Raw genomic sequence first — 20,721 nt, 5'->3', positions numbered from 1 at the left:
CCCGGGACCTTTCAGTCCGCAGGCCGACACTCTATCCACTGAGCCAAATCAGTTTCAGCTACCATTATTTGTTTTTAACACAGTTGTTGGAAACTTAGGCAGTGGCTCGAATGTTTTTCTGAAATTTGCAAGAGTTTTAATGTAGAAACTAACATTGAAGCTAATTTGAAATACTAGGGTGATGCTATCTAAAGTTAGAATAAGTTTTGGAAATTTTGCTAAAAGGATGCTTACAGATTGATAATTATGAGCTTCTGCTCCCAGAGGAAGTTAATAAAATCACTTCTTTCTCTCTTGATTTGAGAAGACATAGACAAAATAGCCTGTTATTTCATCATCAATAAGATCCAGCCTGCTTTAAAAAGCAGACTTAAAGGAGAATATCAGGCCTGAGTGAGTTTTCTTTTTGGCTCCACAGAATATATTTAACCGGCGACTCTGTCTAGAGCATGATGAGAAGCTGGTATCCTATCTGTCTGTATTACGAGACATTGAAATGAGGACCAAACAGATTCAACCTGTGGAGCGTAGCCTGGCAGAGCTACAGGATCTGCGATGTCAGGCCAAGGTAGGTTCCCAGAGACTTCCTTCCTCCAGGCCCACCAACTTGGAGGAAGTAGAGACTATTATGGAAGAAAAAACATTTTCAACACACCACAATTTAAAGAACAAAAAACAGATTGAAAAGGTGTAACTGGAGACCTCTGACTGGGAAATACTGGTTCACAGAAACTACAACAGAAGAGACTCAACGGAGGAGCAGTCTGCAGTGTTAACTACAGTAGGGAGACCAAGTACAGTGAGGACAAAAGGGGGATTAGCACCTGAAAGTCACTAGTGACCTTGATAAGAGTGGTTTCAGTGGAGTGGTTTGGTGGGCTATAAACTAGGATGCAGTGAGAATAGATGGGAGATCAGAAGGTGCGGACAATTAATGTACATCGTTCTTTCCAGAAGCTTGGGAGTGCAGGCAAGGAAGGAGGTAGGACACTGGCTGGAGGAGATGGACTAAAAGAGGAATGTTTTGAGTAGATTTGGGGGGCTGAGGAAAAAGAAGAAAAGGAGAACTTGAAGTTAGAGGAGAGAGGAAGTAATCACTGATGAAATGAGGTTCCTGAGAACATAGACTTAGACAGTCTTGAGAGGGAGGAAGAGTAGCTTTCACCAAACCTAGTGGTTAAGAGTCATCACAGGATTGGAGTCACAATGAGGGAAGAGATTGTAGAGGTTTCCCAGATCTCTCAATATCAAAGTATGGCCTTGGGTAGGGTGGCTGAAGGGGAAGTAAGGAGGATGCCCCGAAGAGCTATCTAGCTTTCCACACTTTATTTCGGGCTTCTCTTCTGAAGACTAGCTGAGTAGGAAGGCTGCCTTGGGTTATTTTTATGCTCTTTGGTTCTGCCCCCTTGGAATTTAGAGGGGGAGTTGTCCTTTTTGATTGATTGACTTACTTTACATAACAATAATAAGACATAATGACATTCTCAGAGAGGCAGCCAGCTGTAGTGGACCCAGCACTGCACTGAGACAGAAACCTGAGTCCAAGTCCTGGCTCTGTTGCTTACTGTCTGGCTAACCGCAGACAAACTTTTACATTTAAGTGCTGAGGCATCTCTTCTGTAAATCCAGAATTACAATATCCACACAGCCTACCCCAAGAATTAGTGATTGTGAGAACCAAATAAACTATTGCATATATATATCAAAACACCTTAGAAGCCCTGAAGCCTTTACAGTCATGAGGTGAGAGAAAAATATTTTCACAGCTGATTCCTACATAGCAAGATTTCTAGTCTTGATTTTGGAGGTAACTTCACTTTATCCCCTCAGGTGTTAGATAAGGAGCTAAAGGATCTGTCCACCTTGGTGAGTCAGGAATTGGAGTGTGTGAGTCAGATTATCATTAGCCAGCCTCAAGAAGTCCCTGCTCAACTGTTGAAGGCTCTAGAGAAGGATGCCAAGAATCTTCAAAAGTCCCTCAACTCTGTGAGTGACAGCTGGAGTTCCAGACTACTCCAGCTCCAGAATGCTGTGGAAGTGAAAAAGGTAGTTTCTTGTTTTATTCACAAAGTCTGAGCAGGTTTAGAGACTTTTATCATCGTCTAATTTGCCATTTATTTGTTTAGACTAGAGTGTTAAATCAGTACAAACAGCTAGAAGGCAAACTTCAAAATCTGAGAGCCTGGGTTGGCGATACCATTCTCATTCTGAATAGCAAGGAATGTAGCAGTGAAGCGGATGCTGACAGCCTGAATCAGTGTCTCCAACAATGTGAGGTAAAATCTGTACCCTTTCTCAAGCTTTTGTCCTTTGAGTTGTCAATTTTATTTTCCTGCCACAGAAACCAGTACTTATCTTTCTTGGAGAGTTTGATTTTCCATTACAGAAATAATAAAATCTGCTGTGTTTTTTAGGTTGTCATACCTCTGGCACTTTAGTGATTATGATTATTTTTCCTTTCAGCTATTCTCTGAGAGAGTCTACAGAATGGCCTATTATTATCAATGGCCTCTTTATAACTGAGCATCTACTGTCTGTTCCTTGTTTCTGTTTTGCCCAAGATCTAATCCTATGCACACACATCAATTTCAGGAGAATTTTTGGTCAATGATCTAGAATGTGGCTTGGCAAACTTTTTCTGTAAAGGACCAGATAGTAAATGGCCCATTTCTGTGGCAACCACTCAGCTCTGCCATTGAAACGTGAAAGCAGCCATAGACAGTATATAAATGAATGGTCGTGGATGTGTTATAATAAAACTTTATTTACAAAAATAGTTGACAGGCAAATTTGGCAAGGCACTGTAGATTGCCAATTCCTGATCTAGAGAGATGCTTTTCTTCTTGTTAAGCCCCAAACATAAGTCAGTGAGAGAAAGATACAGGCTCTGAGATACATATGAGCTAGAGAATTTTCCCCTGAACATTGTTCCTTTTTTTGGGGGCGTGGGGATGTTATACTTAAGATACTATTAGATATTATTCACACAGGTTTTTCCATCCTTTGCTTAAACTCTTTAAAGTCAGAGCAGAACCAGAGATGGTCCCTCCTTTTGTTCTACCCTCTCCCTTTTCCCTAGTCTTAAGAGAAGCAGACATAAAGGTTTGTCCATGGTCAGGCTCCTTGTATACAACTTCATTCCTGTTTGTCTTGCAAGAACTGACCTGTCTTCTTCTTTCACACCCTTTTATTCAAGACTAGGGGCCCGGTGCACAAAATTCGTGCACTGGGGGTGGGGGGTCCCTCAGCCCAACATGCCCCCTCTCACATACTGGGAGCCCTCAGGGGATGTCCTACTGATGGCTTAGGCCCGATCCCCACGGGAAGTGGGCCTAAGCCGCAGTCTGGCCTCCCTTTGTGGGAGGCAACTGGGCTGGTCAGGGGAAGGCACCAGCCCCATCACCCTGCTGCTGCAGCCACTGCCAGTCACCACAGCCACCAAGGTGTTTTCATCAACACGGACTCCAGTCCCTTCACCAAGAAAAAATGACAACTTTCTTTAGGCATTTTCAAGATGTGTCTTTCATAGGATATGCATTTCTTTCTTTTCTTTTTTTTTTTTTTTTATCCTCGTCTAAGGATATGTTTCTATTGACTTTTAGAGAATGTGGAAGAGAAAGGGAAAGACAGAAACATCAAAGTGAGAGGAACACTTTGATTGGTTGCCTCCTGCATGAGCCCTGATCTGGGCCCCGGCCAGGGAGGAGCCTGCAACCTAGGTACATGCCCTTGATCAGAATCAACCCAGACCCTGCTGTGGGCAGGCCGAGGCTCTATCCACTGAGTCAAACCGGCTAGGGCAGGATATGACATTTCTTAGCCCTCCAGCAGTGGACCTTCGTTATTTTCTCCAGAAGTGTGGTGGAAGAACCCTAGATCACCTTTTTGGATTCTTATTACCCAAGTTACTGAGAACATTACCAGTGGCATACAGGAAGCTTAGCCAATGTGCAGTCAGAAAAGGTGTTTCCTCTATAGTTCACACCAATCACCGGCTGTGCCCTGCCCAGGCCTAAAGCCTCTGGCCAAAAGCTTTAGGCCTGGGAAGGGGACCACCAGCTCCCTGTGATTGCAGACACCGCCCATTGGGCAGGGGACCCCAGCTCCCTGCAATCCACCACAGGAGCAGATGCCCTCGCAGGAGCGGACCCCCAGTTGCCTGCGATCCATCACAGGCTCCCTGCTGGTGCCCAAGGCCGGGAAAGCCTCCGGCGGAGGCTATCCCGACCTTGGGCTTGGCCGCACCCCAGCGTCCGGCGACGGATCACAGGAGCCGACCGCCAGTTGCCTGCCATCTGTCGCAGGCTCCCTGCTGGTGCCCAAGGCCAGAAAAGCCTCCAGCAAGATGGTTTCCTGGTGGGCGTGGCTGGTGGGTGTAGTGAAGGTACGGTCAATTTGCATATTACTCTATTATTAGGTAGGATATCATTGGGAGATGTGTAGCAGACTCTAGTTCACTGACAGGGTATTATAAGAAGCAAGGGTGAGAAAAATTTCTATGACTTACTGGTAGTATAAGATATAAAAACATATATCATCTCATGCATGCATTGGTTCCTCCTCCCATTATCCTATCTAATAAAGAGGGAATATGCTAATTGACCCTCACACCGTCGCAAAGATGGCAGCGCCCACAGCCATTGATTGCTCCGCCCTCAAAGATGGTGGCACCCACAGCCAAAAATGAGGGAATATGCTAATTGACTGCCCTGCCCACAAAGATGGCGGTGCCCACAGCCAATAAGGAGGGAATATGCTGATTGACTGCCACACCCTCAAAGATGGTGGCGCCCACAGCCACATGATGGCGTTGCCCAGTTCCCTCAGCCCCGCCTGTCTCCAGAGTCCCCCAGTCCCCTCAGCCCCCCAGCCACCCAGGGCCAGTCCGAGGCGCAGGCAAGCCTTGGATGGCAGCTGCCCTGCTGCCCAGGGCCGCCTGAGGCTCAGGTAACCAGGGCCGGCCAAGGCTTGCGCTGCTGGCAGTGGCAGCAGCAGAGGTGTGATGGGGTGTTGCCTTCCCCTGATCTCTGGGTTGCCTCCCTGCTCTGGCTTGCCTCCTGCCCCTGAGGGCTCCTGGACTGTGAGAGGGGGCAGGCCAGGCTGAGGGACCCCCCTCCAGTGCATGAATTTTCATGCACCGTGCCTCTAGTAAGTTATATGAATTGTTTCATGGGAAGAGAGCCACAGTCTAAGCCTTGTTTTCCTAGTGATAGTTTCCCAGTCCATGTGTTCACAGTTGAAGGAAGCATGGTCTAATGGTAAGTAACCAAGGGCCCTCCCAGCCAGCTTTGCAAGGTTGCTGACTGCTCTCACTTTCAAAGTGATAGAGATATAGATATCTTAATTGTTTTTATTGCCATTGAAATATCCAGTGTAACAGCTGGTGGCCACTAAATTTTTGTGGGAAAATTGCATGCTTTTAATGGTCTGAAAATAGATAATTATAGTGTTTAGGCACTTATTACTGCTTTAAGGGAGCAATGTAACTATTATATAAGAAAGTCTGACTGTAATCCTTCATAGTTCTAAAATGTATAAGCAACATTATTTACTATAAAAATCATATTTTAATGAACCACAAATAAATTGGATATTTTCTCACTTCTGACCTACCAATAACTAACGGCTGGACAAATACAAATAAATTTTGAACCTAAGAAAATAAATTAGGCAGATATAGTTCGGACCAGAAATTTATGTTGTACTTTTCAAACTTTAGGAAAAAAAATTCTGCAGAGGTCTGAAATTAGTTCTGGGGTAATTCTGTTAACAAATAAATGAAAGCTTGCTGCATTTGGATGTCAGTACATAGTAAAGGAAACTGGTTGTAACTCGTGAGGAGTGTGGAAAGACCAGAAGTGCGAGAGACTTCCAGTGCTTATTTGGCTCTAGGAATGATAAGTGTCAGTTACAAAATAACAGAAAATTAGCCTCTCATTGATTATGTTGTTTTTTTATTAAAACCAACAGCTTCTGCTTCAGTAGAGAATTAGAAATTGCATTTCTTTTTTCCCCCCTTTTTCTACTTACCTTAGGATTTGAAACAGCCCATGGCTGAAAGGAAATCTGAGCTGGATGCTCTTGCTTTTGATATTCAGTTCTTTCTCTCCGAGCATGCCCAGGACTTGTCCCCTCAGCAGAACCGGCGGATGCTGAGGCTTCTGAATGAACTGCAGAGGTCTTTCCAGGACCTCGTGGCGCACACTGCAGCTCAGATGAATGCCTTGCAGGGTCATCGTCAACAAGTGGAGCAGGCAGCCCTGGTCAAGGTCAGGCTGAACCAGCCGCTGGGCCCAATATGCCTTTTGGGATGTCCTGTGTTTGGGTTTTCTGGCCAGAATACATCTACCATGATTCCAGGAGCCTGCGTTTACCAATTTTGAAATTTCATGTCATTCAGGCCATTTTACAGCAGGCAGCTGTTCTGGCTGTTTTTCTTGCCATGTTTTGGTTTTATGTATGCGTGCGTGTGAGAGAATACATGTGTATGCATGTGCAAGTATTTTCTTTTTTATAAGACTCCCCTCACTGTGTCTCATTGTCTCTGACTTTCAAATGAAAATCACATCCCCAGACCTCTTTTCTCCCTTAACCTTCTTATGAAGGCTGTTAAAAACATTTAGATACTCTGAGCTCTTGTGAAGAAGTGTTAAAGTCAGTTTTATTCTGGGCTTTTGAAATGATTAACACTCAGATTCCTTGACAACCTTCCAACAGCTGACAAGGAAATTTTTATCAGAATCATATTAATTTTTTAGGACCTCTAAAGCAGCGGTCGCCAACCTTTCGGACCTCACGGACCACCAGGGGTCCGCGGACCACCGGCTGGCGACCGCTGCGCTAAAGTATCATTATTTTCCAGCACCTTTCTTCACACTGTTGTGCCCAGTGCTTATTTTGGAAAAACCATGTGTAGAAGCAGCGGCGATACATTTTTGGGGAAAAACTAACCACCCTACCACTTTTCATTGCTACCCTTTCTTGCAAAAGTTAACATTATTGTATAATGGTAACAACCTTAAAATACCAAGAATGATGCTTATACCATTTCTGCTGTTTGAATAATAAATTGGAATTCAGCAAGATGATATTAGAATTGTCATTATTACCACCAGCAAATCCATCTCAGGATCTGCTTTATTAAATATTGTATAAAGTAGAATAGAGCTTTTGAGTCAGGCTTAAAGGAAAGTAGGTTAGTCAATTTTATATGTCCCCCATTACTGCTTAGCTCTTTCAACTCTATTAAAATCTAAATAAAATACTAATGAAATAGTTTAGGTTACTTTTCAAATCTGAAAATTTGCCCTGTCCTCACTTAGAAATGTATATAGCCTGTGGACAGTTACTGAAATAGCGTTGGTCTGAGCCTCCTTAAGTAAGACACAGCCCAGATCCAGGGTAGGCCCCTGAGCTGCAACCAGTGCTACAACTGCATGTGACCCTTCTCTCTGAGCACATAATTAATTCCACAATGTTTATTAACCTTGTAATTGTCGGAAATGTTCTGCTTCTCTATATTTGCCCCGGATGCATGTGTATGTCTGTGTGTTAACTTGTTTGCTTTGCTTTTTTCAGATTCAGTCTGCACCCATCCTAACCCATGAAGATCCCGTTTTACAGCTGAAGAGCTCTTAGGAGTTCTCTTGCAGAGCCCTTCTATTTGTCCTAAAGAGGGGGAGAGAGGGCCAGTTTTGGCACCTGTTTGTAAGTGCAGGTGACTAAAATGCCATCAGAAGGTAGAAACTGGTGGAAAATGGTTTTAGAAGGATGGTCAGGAGAACACATCATGCTCAATTGCTCAGTCAGGTGCTTCAGTGTCAGGCAGCTGAGATGAGATCTGGGATCAGGCACAGAAACATATTCCCTCCCTCCCCTTGGGCCTGGCTTTTCTCTTTGATATCAGTGTAGACAACTGAACGATAGCCAGTTGCTAATGTTGGCACTTTTCTTTCTCAAAATAGACAAGCCCCTCATTCGATTTAAAGGGTGTCTACATTTGTGAGACGTTGGATTTATAAGTCCGCTAAATTATTAAGAAGCTTAATTAGATTATGAGTTGTCCAGTTTCTTGATTTTTTTTTTCCTTCTAGTACATCCTTCTAATTTTCCATATTTTGACTAATATGTAGCACATCCTCTGGTTCTGGTAGAGGAATTGGTCAGAACCACTATTTATTATCATCACCATTATCATCTCTGGCTTTTAAGCATCTGGGCTCTTCGTTCCCATTTCTAAGGATAATAACAGCAGTCTGGCAAAGGAGCTCCCAAACCCAAACCTGGGAGCGTTCTCACCTGAAGTTACCTTACCCCTCATTATAATCCAGACCGTAGACCCAGATCAGTGGATTTTTCCAGATGAGGGGAGCTTTTTAAATATGATTCTGTGCTTTTTCCTGTTCTAGTCTCCCACCAACTTTTCCATTCTTAAACTATAACCTTGTTTTATATTTCAGGGAGTTACCTTGTTTTTGTAAAATGAGAATTATTAATTGTCTTTTGGCCCCTTTGCATTTTAATTAGACCTTGCAGAAACAACAAAATACTTGTCATGAGAAACTGGAGGATCTTTGCAGCTGGGTAGGACAGGCGGAAAGAGCATTGGTGGGCCACCAAGGTAGAGCCTCCCAGCAGGATCTTTCTGCTTTGCAGAAGAACCAAAGTGACTTGAAGGTCAGTATAAGTTAATTCATTTTTTTTCATTTCGTCACAAATATTTATAAAGGCTTGCTATGTGCTAGGCACGTGCTTAGTGTTAGCAACACAATGGTAAATAACCCTACTCACATGATGCTTACAGTCTAGTGGAAGAGACAGATATTATAAATACTCACAAAAATGTACAAATAATTATTAACTATTATACATATAAAGGAAAAGTTACATGAGAACATATAACAGAGACTCAACCTAGTCTAGGATGTCAGAAAAGATTACCTTGAAGAAATGTCGCTTAAACTGAGAAATGAACGATGTGTAGGGGTTAAGGAATGCAGGGGTGGGAGATGGAAGAGAGTATGTAGGCTGAGGCCTATGTATCTGTCTTCAGGTGGGAATGGGATCGAGCACCACATATTCCAGAACTGAAAGAAAGCTAGTTCAGTTGGGCTAAAAAGAACAAAAGGGAGATGAGTGAATGATGAGGCTGGAGACTAGGCAGTACCCACATCTTGCTAGTTCTTATAGGTACAGGAAGGATAAGGAGAGGAGGAAGGAACAACCTGGCCATGACACAGCTAGAATCCTGTTGTCAACTCTTCTTTACAGAAGAATGAACTCTTCGAGGACAACTCACGACAAAATAAAAATCTCTGCTAGTCATCATGTTTATGGGTCTCCTTTTTTGTCTTCACTAAATATTTTCTCAGAAATTTCAATTTAAATTTTGCTTAAAAAATTAAATACTAGCAGAGACATACGTCTGTTGCAGATATGTCATCCCAGCCATTCCACCTTCGTACTATTAGGTCTTCAGCATACTAAAGTTGAAGGCTCTGCTATCCCTGTTTTCATGTGTTAGGATTTACAGGACGACATTCAGAATCGCGCCGCCTCCTTTGCCAGTGTGGTCAAAGACATTGAAGGGTTCCTGGAAGAGAACCAGACCAAGCTGAGCCCCCAGGAGGTGACAGCTCTTCGGGAGAAACTTCATCAGGCGAAGCAGCAATGTGAGGCTCTCCAGGCACGGACGCGGGTGGCCCAGAAGGAGCTTGAGGAAGTAGTGACCTCAGCCTTACAGCAGGAGACTGAAAAGGTAACCAGACTGCTGTGACACTTGGTATTTTTCAAAAAAGAAAATACTGGTACCTACACAAATGAAAGGTGATGAGGAACTGCCTTACACAGAGCATAGAGTCATGAAAAGGGGCTGTTTCAGAACAGGTCTGTGAGCCAGTACTTTATCTTCATAAGAAATATTCTGAAGAACTTTAAGTCGGGAATAATTAGTAGGAAGTTTATAGTACAAAAAAAAATTGGCATTCTGTGTATTTAGTACTCTGAATAATAGGAAAATGTCAGAAAGAATTTAGTGAGGAAGGGTGGTATCCTGGAGAGGAAAATGCAAATGGCATATTTCTTACATGAATCTAGACTGGTGATCCAGGAGTGTGTGTGTGGGAGGGGAGTATCTGGGGAGTGTCCAAGCTTTTTTACTGTAGTTTCAGGGGGATCGTGGCACTGGGATAAACCCATGACAAGGTGAAGTCTCAAATGGTCTTTTGCACCCCACTTGGCACTGGCAGATTGAATTAAAATACTCTGTCCAGCCATGGACTCTGATGCTAACAGGGAGGTAGAGAAAAGAGAAATAAGTTACCTGAAGATAAAGTCTGAACTATGTGAATATATCCCTTGTCATATCCTTTTTAATTAATTAAAACACTTGAAGAATCATAAAATCGTTTCAGTACTCGGTGTTCTGTTTGGCAGAGGAAAGGCTGGAGAAGTCTGATTTTCCCTTAGGAAGGCACAGCCAGGTAATTGAGTATGCCAAGACAATGTATCACTTTTGCATGCCTAGAAAGAATGCCACGAGGCCTTGCTGGGGTGCCAGGATTAAATCACCTCTTAATAAAATAAAGCCTTTTAAATCCTAGGATTTCTCCCCCCCCCCCTTTTTTAATTGATTTTAGACAGGAAGGGAGAGAGACAGACAGACAGACAGACAGACAGACAGACATCAATGTGAGAAACACCAATTAGTTGCCTCCCATGTGAACCCACAACCTAGGTATGTGCCCTCACCGGGAATCGAACCTGTGACCCTCTGGTGCACGGGACAATGCTCCAACCAACTGAGCCACACTGGCCAAGGCTCTCACCATCTTTTAAAGCAGTAAGATATACACAAAAATCTAGAGATTATTTTTAGTAATTATTTTTTCAACAGATTTAGCTATTTGTTCTTTTTTGTGAGTTCTAAGATTGACTATACCCAATCTTAGAGCTTCTCATTTTCTTTAGCGTCAAAATTTCCCTCTTGATTTAACCTGTAACCTATAATTGCTTAGTATCTAAGGCCTTCTCATTAGACTCCCTTTACTCCTTTAGAGTAAAGCAGCAAAGGAACTGGCAGAGAACAGGAGTAAGATTGATGCTCTCTTGGATTGGGTGGCTTCAGTGGGATCACCTGGTGGACAGATGGAGCAGCTGTCAGGAGCTAGCCTGGAGAAAGGAGCCTTGGATACCACTGATGGTCACATGGGCGTGAACCACGCCTCAGAGAAACTGGACAAGCAGTATGAGAAGATGAAGGTGAGGATGTTGCTTGTCCTCACTGTGCTGGGGACTCCCTTCTACCCTGAGCAAGTCACCAGTACCTCCTTGCTCCTGAATCCAGGGAGCACTTCTCAGTTCATAGTCTTTGACGTCTCAGCTACTCTGCCCTTGATAATTGTATTCCTTTCCTCTAGGCACCGTTTCACATACTGGTGTGCTTTTAACATAGTCCTAGACTTACTCTCATCTTTCAAAATATACTTTCCTTGGGTAGTCTGATCCATTCATGATACTTCAATTACCATTTGTACTAAATAATTACATATGTATATTTGACTCTAGCCCAAATGCTGTCCTGAGCTTCAAGCCATTATATAAATCTGTCTTTCTCTTGACAAGTTGAAATCATAAGCATCTCAAACTGAAAAATGGAATGCCTGTTTACTCTAATACCCCCCTCCTGATCAAACACATTCTCCTTCCTGTATTAATTGCCTGAATTAGATATCATTCGAAACTCCTTTCCATGACTTACTGTCCCATATCGAATCAGTCATCAAATCCCATGTTGCTTATATCTCTTTCACAGGCAGCCACACGTCTTCATCTCCATTGAGATATTATTGTAATTTGGACTTGTATTATTATAGTAGCTTCTACTGGTCTCCTTGCCTGTTGGCTTTAATACTCCAATTCCTTTCCCACACTAAGTAATCTTTCTAAAATGCTATATTCTTTTAGTGGTTTCCTATTTTACTTATGAAACCATTTCTTTCTTACTGTTTATCTCTACTCATTTATTCCTTCATTTAGCAAATATTGAGCATCTGCTATATGACAGGCATTGGAGATAAATCAGTGAACTAACCAGATAAACTGTCTCCTGAGACATTACTGGCACATACAGGCACATTATATTGCATTGTTGAAAGATAATTATATATTCAGGGCACTTAAAAAACACATGCATCACATACTTTAGTAGTGCTATCTTCTTAGCACAAAAAAATTGGTTTAGCTGGAGTGCTTCTGTTGAACGGCTTGTGTGGACCGTTGCCTATTGTGTACTAACAGGATTTCTGCCTCTGGCATGCCATTCTGTGCTTGGGAGGTTCATTGTAGTGTGTCCCCCAAAGCCCTGGCACTCCTGTAACAGCACAGAGCAGAGATGGTTCTGCTGTCCTAGGAGCCTTCCTGACACCTCTTGCTGGTAGCTGTCAGCTTGACTAAGTAGTATTTCCAACCTAGGAAGGAAACAGCCTTACTTATAGTTGGAGGGGTTGGAGGATGAGAAGGGGACATCGGGATGGTACATAGACACACGGTGGTACTAGATGCTCCTTACTAGTTATTTGAGCAGGATATGTTTCTCACCCCAGCTTCCCTGAGAGGATGTTGGAATCTGAGGCTATCATATTATGGTTGATACAGGTTTAAACCGGACAATATTCTGAAGAAAAGTAGGCTTGGTCCTTCTCTAGGTAGTTGCATCAACAATACAGATAGTTAGGAACACTGAGGGAACTCCCTCTGACTTCTGTTAGACTTGGGAAGAACATTGTTCGGACAACCACTATTGTCCTTCTTTCACGTCTATTCCATTGGAATAGAAAAAAGGTCCACATTGAAACACATGGAGACAGCACACACAAATTACCTATGCTGTCCTGAAACACAGCTCACTCTCATTAATGTATAAATCGATTAGTTAATGAATTAATTTCCTTAGATCTTTCCTGTTAGGACAGTCTCCATAGATAATTGATTGACATATTTCATGGCTAAGAATTGGCAGTTTTTATGTTGTTCCATGTATGGCTCACCCAGCTTATTCTTTCCTTGCATTCATATGGGTAATTATAAGTTGGTCATTTGTACCTTCTCTTAGACTTAGGATGATTTAGTGAAGAGGGTCGGGTCAACAATTCATCCCTTAACTACCTGCGTGACCTTAGTCAGTAATATATCTTTTTGGTATTCACGTAACCCCATCTTTAATATGGATATTATATTGTCTTCCTACATTGTAGATTGTGCCGCAATCAGATGAGATAATACATGTAAAATATCTTTGAAAACGTTAAGATTCTGTTTGTGTCAGTTCCGCTGAAATATGGCATAATGCTTAGACAGATTGGTGATTTCTGAGCAGCTATAAAAGTGGCCTACAAAAATCTCTCTACTTCTAGTAGACATAACCACATTATTGTGGTGTCCCTGCTAATTGTCCTTTGTTTGGGGGGATTTTTTGCCAGGCCCATCACCAAGAATTACTATCTCAGCAGCAAAATTTCATCCTGGCCACCCAGTCAGCTCAGGCCTTCCTGGACCAGCATGGCCACAATCTCACACCTGAGGAACGGCAGACGCTGCAGGAGAAGCTAGGAGAGCTAAAGGAACAGTATGCAACTTCCCTGGCCCAGTCAGAGGCAGGGCTGAAGCAGGTGCAGACACTAAGGGATGAGCTGCAGAAGTTTCTGCAGGATCATAGAGAGTTTGAAAACTGGCTCGAACGGTCTGAGAAAGAGCTGGAGAACATGCACAAGGGAGGCAGCAGCCCCGAGGCCCTTCCCGCCCTGCTAAAGCGGCAGGGGAGCTTCTCGGAGGATGTAATTTCCCACAAAGGAGACTTGAGATTTGTGACTATCTCAGGACAGAAAGTGTTGGACACTGAAAACAGCCTGGAGGAAGACAGACAGCCATCAGCAGTTGGAACCTTAGTGAAGGACAAGCTGAAGGATGCAACAGAGAGATACACTGCTCTGCATTCAAAGGTATGGGAGAGGCTCCTGGCAGCCTCTGGTGAACCAGTCGTGGCAGCCCTCACAACTGTGGGTGGTTTCTGAGACTTAGAAACCTCAGGACACAGTGAAGGAGCTAATTTGTATATTGACCACAGACAGTGTCTTTATGAGCTATGCAAAAATGCAAAACATGAAGGCTCAGGGGCTAGTGCCCGATCCTAGCAATATCAGCAGCATGTCTCACTCCAGAGGTGCTGGTGGAGGTGCTTGCCTTCTGTATCATGACCAGCCCACAAGGGCTCCTTGGAGGCATAGCGCAGGGGAAACTTAAACCCAGTGCACAGTCTGTATTCCTGGACAGAGCATTGAGGGTAAATCCGTATCTTCCTATCAGAGAACTCCTTTTATCTCCTAAGGCATCGAATCTAGTCAGTTCTTCCCACCCGTCTTGTGCTTTGTATCAATACCTCTAACCCTCAGAGAGAAAGATTTTTCTCTTGCAACCTGATGTATATTTCTTTGATGGCTTATCATACAGCTCACTAAATCTTCCCCAGTGTGTAATAAAGTTGAGGTGAATAGAATGGATCAAACGATGAGGAACCCACTCATAAAAGGTAGTTGCTGCTTATCTATTCATGGAGGCACTACCCCTAACTGCAGTCACAGTGACTTCCCTGTAACAAAGCCAGGCCTCTCCTGGACTGTGCCTAGGATGCTGCTGCCTACGGCCTGGCTTGCCTAAGCTTTCTTTCCCTCCTTTCTCCGGCACAGTGTACACGATTGGGCTCTCACCTGAACATGCTGCTAGGCCATTACCAGCAGTTCCAGAGCAGCGCTGACAGCCTGCAGGCCTGGATGCAGGCCTGTGAGGTCAAAGTGGAGAAGCTCCTCTCAGATACTGTGGCCTCTGACCCTGGGGTCCTGCAACAGCAGCTTGCTACAACAAAGGTAAGCCAGGACGCAGGCTGTTGTAGTACATGGCTTACAGTACCCAAAAGTAAAGCAAATATTGGCCTTTAGGTTAAAAACAATGGTTGGGATGCCTTGGACAAGATCTTATTCCTAAACAATTTATTCTAATATCGGTGGCTCTGTTTAAGCTGAGAATTATTCTACACAGCGGCTTAGTAGCTCTAGGTTCCTAGAACCAGCTTTGAGTACGCACTTAGATGTTTTTCTTTTGTCCTTTTTCATCAACAAGCAGCAGTTGCAAGAGGAATTGGCTGAGCACCAAGTACCTGTAGAAAAACTTCAAAAAGTAGCTTGTGACCTCATGGAAATTAAAGGGAAACCAGCCCCAGACCGCAAGCATGTTCAAGAAACTACAGGTATGAAACAGGCATAGTGCTGTCTAATTCCTAGTATGTACCTCTGTTCTGTAGTAGATCCCATTGTGTTGTACAGGTATCTGGTGCTCACTGGGTGCTGAGGCTATAAACGTGAATAGCTCACCCTCCCATGAACTTTATTCTTATATCTTTGAAGGACCTTTGCAATCTGGCTTCAACGCCTTTTCCCCCAGGCATTCTGCCTTCTAGATACACCCTACGTCTTTCCTTTCCCAAATAAACTAGTCATTTCTTCATTGCTTTACCCCTGAAGTTTTTCCTGTTGCTTAGCTGATAACATTAAATGAGGGCTTACCATGCATGATGAAATCTTACTCATGCTTCAAGATGTAGCCAAGAGATTGCTTCCTTTGTAAAGTCCTGACCAGCACCACCACTACCACCACCACCTCCCAAAATAAATAAAAGATAAGAAATAACTGATTTTCTTTCAGGCCTCTCTAGTACTCTTTTTTTTTTTTTTTTAACTTTTAAAGTATGTATTTATTTTTAAATTTTATTTTAGAGAGAGAGGATGGGACAGATAGAGGGAGAGAAATATTGATGTAAGAGAGATACAGAGATTGGATGTGTCCAACTGGGGATTGAACCTGAAACCTAGATATGTGCCCTGACGGCAATTGGAACCCATGACCTTCTGGTGCATGGGATGATGCTCCCAAACCACTGAGCTACACTAGCGAGGGCAAGTCAATTAAACTTTGTTTCTCTCTCTGTAGTACCCCTTAATACCACTGTAGCGCTTAGGATTTTATTTTCATGGTTAGTTGTGCCTTCCTCTGCCTACCCTCTCTTTCAGAGTCTTAGGTTTGAAGAAGGCAAGGACTTTGTCACAATTATCTATAGCAGTGATGGCGAACCTATGACACGCGTGTTAGCACTGACACGCGTAGCCATTTCTGATGACACGCGGCCGCTGAGGCGGCCGCATGCCGAGGATGAAACATTTGCTGCTCCTGAGGATGAAACATTTGCGAAATAATGTTTTTTCCTCAAAGTGACACACTACCCGAGTTATGCTCAGTTTTTTGGCAAAGTTTGACACACCAAGCTCAAAAGGTTGCCCATCACTGGAGATTGTTCAGTATGTAGCACAATTTCTGGCACGTAATAGGTGCTAAATAAATTGTGCTTATGGAATTTGGCTCAAATACTAATGTCCTTTAAGCTTATTCCTTTTATTTGTCTTGATGTCTGTTATTATAATTAACATGCAACTTAATACATTTTTTTTAAAAGCACAACACAAAAATAGTCTTCACTCTCTCTTTTCATGGCCATGTTTTTCCAGATTTCATACTTAGCCATTTCCAAAGCCTCTCCTCTAGCCTGGCTGAGCGCTCTGCTCTGCTGCAGAAGGCAATTGCCCAATCGCAGAGTGTTCAGGAAAGCCTGGACAGCTTGTTGCAGTCCATCACGGAAGTTGAAAAAAACCTGGAAGAGGAACAGGTGGCATCCCTGTCATCAGGAGTCATCCAAGAAGCCCTGGCCACTAATATGGTAAGACCTCTATCCCAAGAGTTAGCATAGAGTGTATTTGCCATGTTCCATAATTGTATCACTTTGAAAAAGTATCAAGAGAAGAATTCATGTCCATGAATCTTCTGATGATGAGACTTAGACATGATGACTAATCCATATGAAGTTATTGCTACCCAATTTCCAAATCATTGTTAAACTTCAAGAACAATGGGGATTTCAAGGCCATTTGGTGGAATGGGTTAGAGAACTAGGAGGACGAGATATACGATGTTCTGAAGGCTCAGTTCCAATCCTCCAACCCTCCAGATGAGATAAATGTGTAGTTATTAGAAGTTTGACACATCTTCTTGATGACAGAAATTGAAGCAGGACATTGCTCGGCAAAAGAGCAGCTTGGAGGCCACTCGTGAGATGGTGACCCGATTCATGGAGACGGCAGACAGCACCACAGCAGCAGTGCTGCAGGGCAAACTGGCAGAGGTGAACCAGCGCTTCCAACAGCTCTGTCTGCAGCAGCAAGAGAAGGAGAGCTCCCTAAAGAAGCTCCTGCCCCAGGCAGAGATGTTTGAACATCTCTCGGAAAAGCTGCAGCAATTCATGGAAAACAAGAGTCGAATGCTGGCCTCCGGAAATCAGCCAGATCACGATATTGCACATTTCTTCCAGCAGATCCAGGTGAGGCTATATAAAGGGAAATGGACAGAATAAAGGGAAAAGCAGGGCAAGGAAGGGACCAACATTTACTGAGGACATAAGATGTCAGTCAATATCCTGGAAACTTCACCTGCATTATCTTAAAGAATTATCACAGCCATCCTGCAATCTAGATATTGTTTGTCCACTTTTTAGAAACAGACCTAGTTTTATTTTTTGCTCGTACTACATGTTCAACCTAAATCAGCAGGATACTTAGCTTATCATGGTCAGTCAGGGATTCAAGTTGATGGAAACTTCATCCTGACAAAGTTTTTATGATTGCTTCAATGGGAAGAGGGAATATCGTGTGCATTTACATTTTGCTAGTCAAAGCAAATTTCACTTGAGCATACCTGACTATGGTGATATGTAATCCTACCAAATATCTAGAAGGCACAGAGCTAAATATATTTGGTGAAGAGGATTACCTACCAAAGATACATATATCTAGGAGTGGAAGTGTTAGGTCATAGTATGTGCTTACACTTAATTTGACCAAGGAGTGGCCAACTTGAGCTCTGGCAAGGCTGCACCGTTCTGTTTCACTGGTCTGTCCATTCATATACCATAGTACACTATTGTTAATTATAGAGGCTTGGTGATATGTTTTAATATCTGGTAGGGCTAGTCTCCCTCATCACTTTTTTCTTTCAGGATTTTTCCTAGCTATAATTGCATATTTATTTTTCCATATGAACTTTAGAATCAACTTTATTAGCTATAGAGAAGAAGGTGGTATTTTTATTTGGGTCACATTAAATTTACCTATAAAGCCCAGCTGGTGTGGCTCAGTGGTTGGGTGTCAACCTATGAACCAGGAGGTCATGGTTCGATTCCCAGTCATTGTATATGCCCAGGTTGCAGGCTCGATCTCCAGTGTGGGGCATGCAAGAGGCAGTCGATCAATGGTTCTCTCTCATCATTGATGTTTCTATCTTTCTCTCCCTTTCCCTTCCTCTCTGAAAAAAAAAAAAAATTACCTATACATACATACATATATACATGCATACACATTTTTATGGATGTATTTCCATTTATTTAGGTCTGCTTTTATATCTTTCATAGTGTTTTAAAGTTTTATTCATAAAGGTTTTATATAGTTTCTTGTTAGTTGATTTCTAAAATTATACCTTTTATGTTGCTATTATAAATGAAGTTTTCACATTTGATTTTAATGTTAATTTTATATTTTGATACCTTACTGAATTACTTCATTATTTGATTTAGTTGTATTGTTGATGCTCTTGGATTTTGCAAGTACACTTTCATATAATGTGAAAAATGTAGTTTTACCTCTTTTTCAATTTTTTTAAAATATATTTTTTATTGATTTCAGAGAGGAAGGGAGAGGGAAAGAGAAATAGAAACATCAGTGATGAGAGAGAAGCATTGATCAGCTGTCCCCCTCATGCCCTACACTGGGGATCAAGCCCACAGCCTCCTGGTTCATAGGTCGACACTCAACCACTGAGCCATACTAGCCGGGCTCTTTTTCAATTTTTATGCCACCAATTTTCTCTTACCTAATATCTTCAATAGTGGGGAGAGTGCCTGTTTTACAAAAGAGATCGCCTGTAGAAACTTAGAGAAATTTATTAGCTTAAGAGCACAAGCTAGTAAGTGGCAAAGCCATGATTGAATTTTAGGTCTTTTTTACTCCAAAACCCTCTATTCTTTTCATTCTGTTATACTGCCTAGGTATCGTTCATTTCTTAGTGTGTATTTATTTATAAGGATCAGAGGACTTAATACATTTCCTGTTTGCTTGACAGGAGCTCAATTCGGAAATGGAAGACCAACAGGATAACCTTGATACTCTTGAGCATCTGGTCACTGAACTGAGCTCCTGTGGTTTTGCACTAGACCTGTCTCAACACCAGGACAGGATACGGAACCTCAAAAAGGACTTCACAGAGCTACAGAAGATAATTAAAGAAAGGTGAGTTCCCATATGTGTTGGTCAGTGTGGGGAGCTAATTTTTTCTTGCTGTTGAGTGAAATTATTACCTCACCATTCATTACCAGAAAAGAACTCTGCTATGGCCCAGCCGATGTGGCTTAGTGGTTGAGTGTAGACCTATGAACTAGGAGGTCACAGTTCAACTCCTGGTCAGGGCACATGCCTGGGTTGAAGGCTTGAGCCCCAGTAGGGGGTGTGCAGGAGGCAGCCAATCGATGATTCTCTCTCATCGATGTTTCAATGTCTCCCTCTCCCTTCCTCTCTCTGAAAATCAATAAAAACATATTTTTTTTTTAAAGGGGAAGAAAAAAAATCTCTGCTACAGAGGGATAAACGGTTTGGAAAGTGTCTCTTTCAACCAGAGCTACCCAATCTACTTGATGCTTAGTGGTTTTTCTATTACTAAATGATGAATTCCTTCTCAATAATGGGGCTCAGTTCCCTCTCTGTACCATCAAAAGCCCAGGTCACCTGGACCAAACAGAACAAATTTGAGGCAGCAAGTAGGATTGTGGCAGGATTTGAAATAAAGAGAAAAATTGGAGACTTCTCAGACATAATTAAGGGTTATATTGGCACTCACCCTGCTTGTTTTGACAACAGTTATTTTTTTATTATTATTAATCCTCACCAGAGGATATGTTTATTGATTTTAGAGAGAGAAAGTGTTACAAAATTTACCAGGGACCAAAAAAATACACAGGAGTACCGGAGATACAGGAAAAACCCATTTATTTTCAGATGTTCCGCGTGTACCGGTACAGTGACTCAGGGGAGACTGTTTCTCTCCAAATCCTGAGCAAGCCAATATGGAGGGAGCTCTCCCTTTATACGTTTTTGGTTTCTTTGTCCCCCAAATATGGATGGACTTCCGGACCTTTCGCAGGCTTTGCAAAAAGCCCCGGGTGTTGGTTTGGGGGCTGTGAGACCACACCTAAAGGCCTGGCCTGGTGCCAGCACTGATAACCCCCTCTGAGGGTTGTGTATTGTGCATGGTTTATGGCCTCTGTAAAATGGGAGTACTTCGGTAAACAGGTCTTGCAAGAACAGATAATTAAGGAAGGGGTAGTGACTAGACTATAAGCTAACAGCAATGTGCATTAGGTTACTGGCACAGATTCAGATTGCTAGCCCCCAAAAATGTCTCATTTTCCCCATCAGAAGGGAGAGAGAGAACATGAATCCGTTGTCTCCCATATGTACCCCTATCTGGGATTGAATCCGCAACCTAGGTATGTGCCTGATTTGGAATCAAACCCTCAAC

General features: G+C 42.8%; 1 protein-coding gene across 9 annotated transcripts in view; it reads left to right on the top strand.

Moving 5' to 3' along the window:
• Positions 1-20,721, top strand: part of MACF1 (microtubule actin crosslinking factor 1) — a 331,345-nt gene that overhangs the window by 206,913 nt on the left and 103,711 nt on the right. For 6 of the 9 annotated variants that reach the window (XM_079776973.1, XM_079776975.1, XM_079776977.1 and 3 more), the window contains exons 37-49: positions 419-568; positions 1,831-2,046; positions 2,127-2,276; positions 6,036-6,269; positions 8,527-8,676; positions 9,524-9,757; positions 11,056-11,259; positions 13,479-13,997; positions 14,742-14,918; positions 15,175-15,298; positions 16,611-16,819; positions 17,159-17,476; positions 19,270-19,436. In XM_079776973.1, the coding sequence (XP_079633099.1) occupies positions 419-568; positions 1,831-2,046; positions 2,127-2,276; positions 6,036-6,269; positions 8,527-8,676; positions 9,524-9,757; positions 11,056-11,259; positions 13,479-13,997; positions 14,742-14,918; positions 15,175-15,298; positions 16,611-16,819; positions 17,159-17,476; positions 19,270-19,436 (2,852 nt within the window). The remainder of the gene's footprint in view (positions 1-418; positions 569-1,830; positions 2,047-2,126; positions 2,277-6,035; positions 6,270-8,526; positions 8,677-9,523; positions 9,758-11,055; positions 11,260-13,478; positions 13,998-14,741; positions 14,919-15,174; positions 15,299-16,610; positions 16,820-17,158; positions 17,477-19,269; positions 19,437-20,721) is intronic. The other 3 variants (XM_079776979.1, XM_079776980.1, XM_079776978.1) reach the window with 1 other exon arrangement.

This window comes from Cnephaeus nilssonii, assembly GCF_951640355.1.
Source record: "Cnephaeus nilssonii genome assembly, chromosome: 7".
NCBI classification, from domain to species: Eukaryota; Metazoa; Chordata; class Mammalia; order Chiroptera; family Vespertilionidae; genus Cnephaeus; species Cnephaeus nilssonii.
The sequence above is the reverse complement of the archived record's forward strand: the minus strand, read 5'-3'. Positions and strand labels throughout refer to the sequence as shown.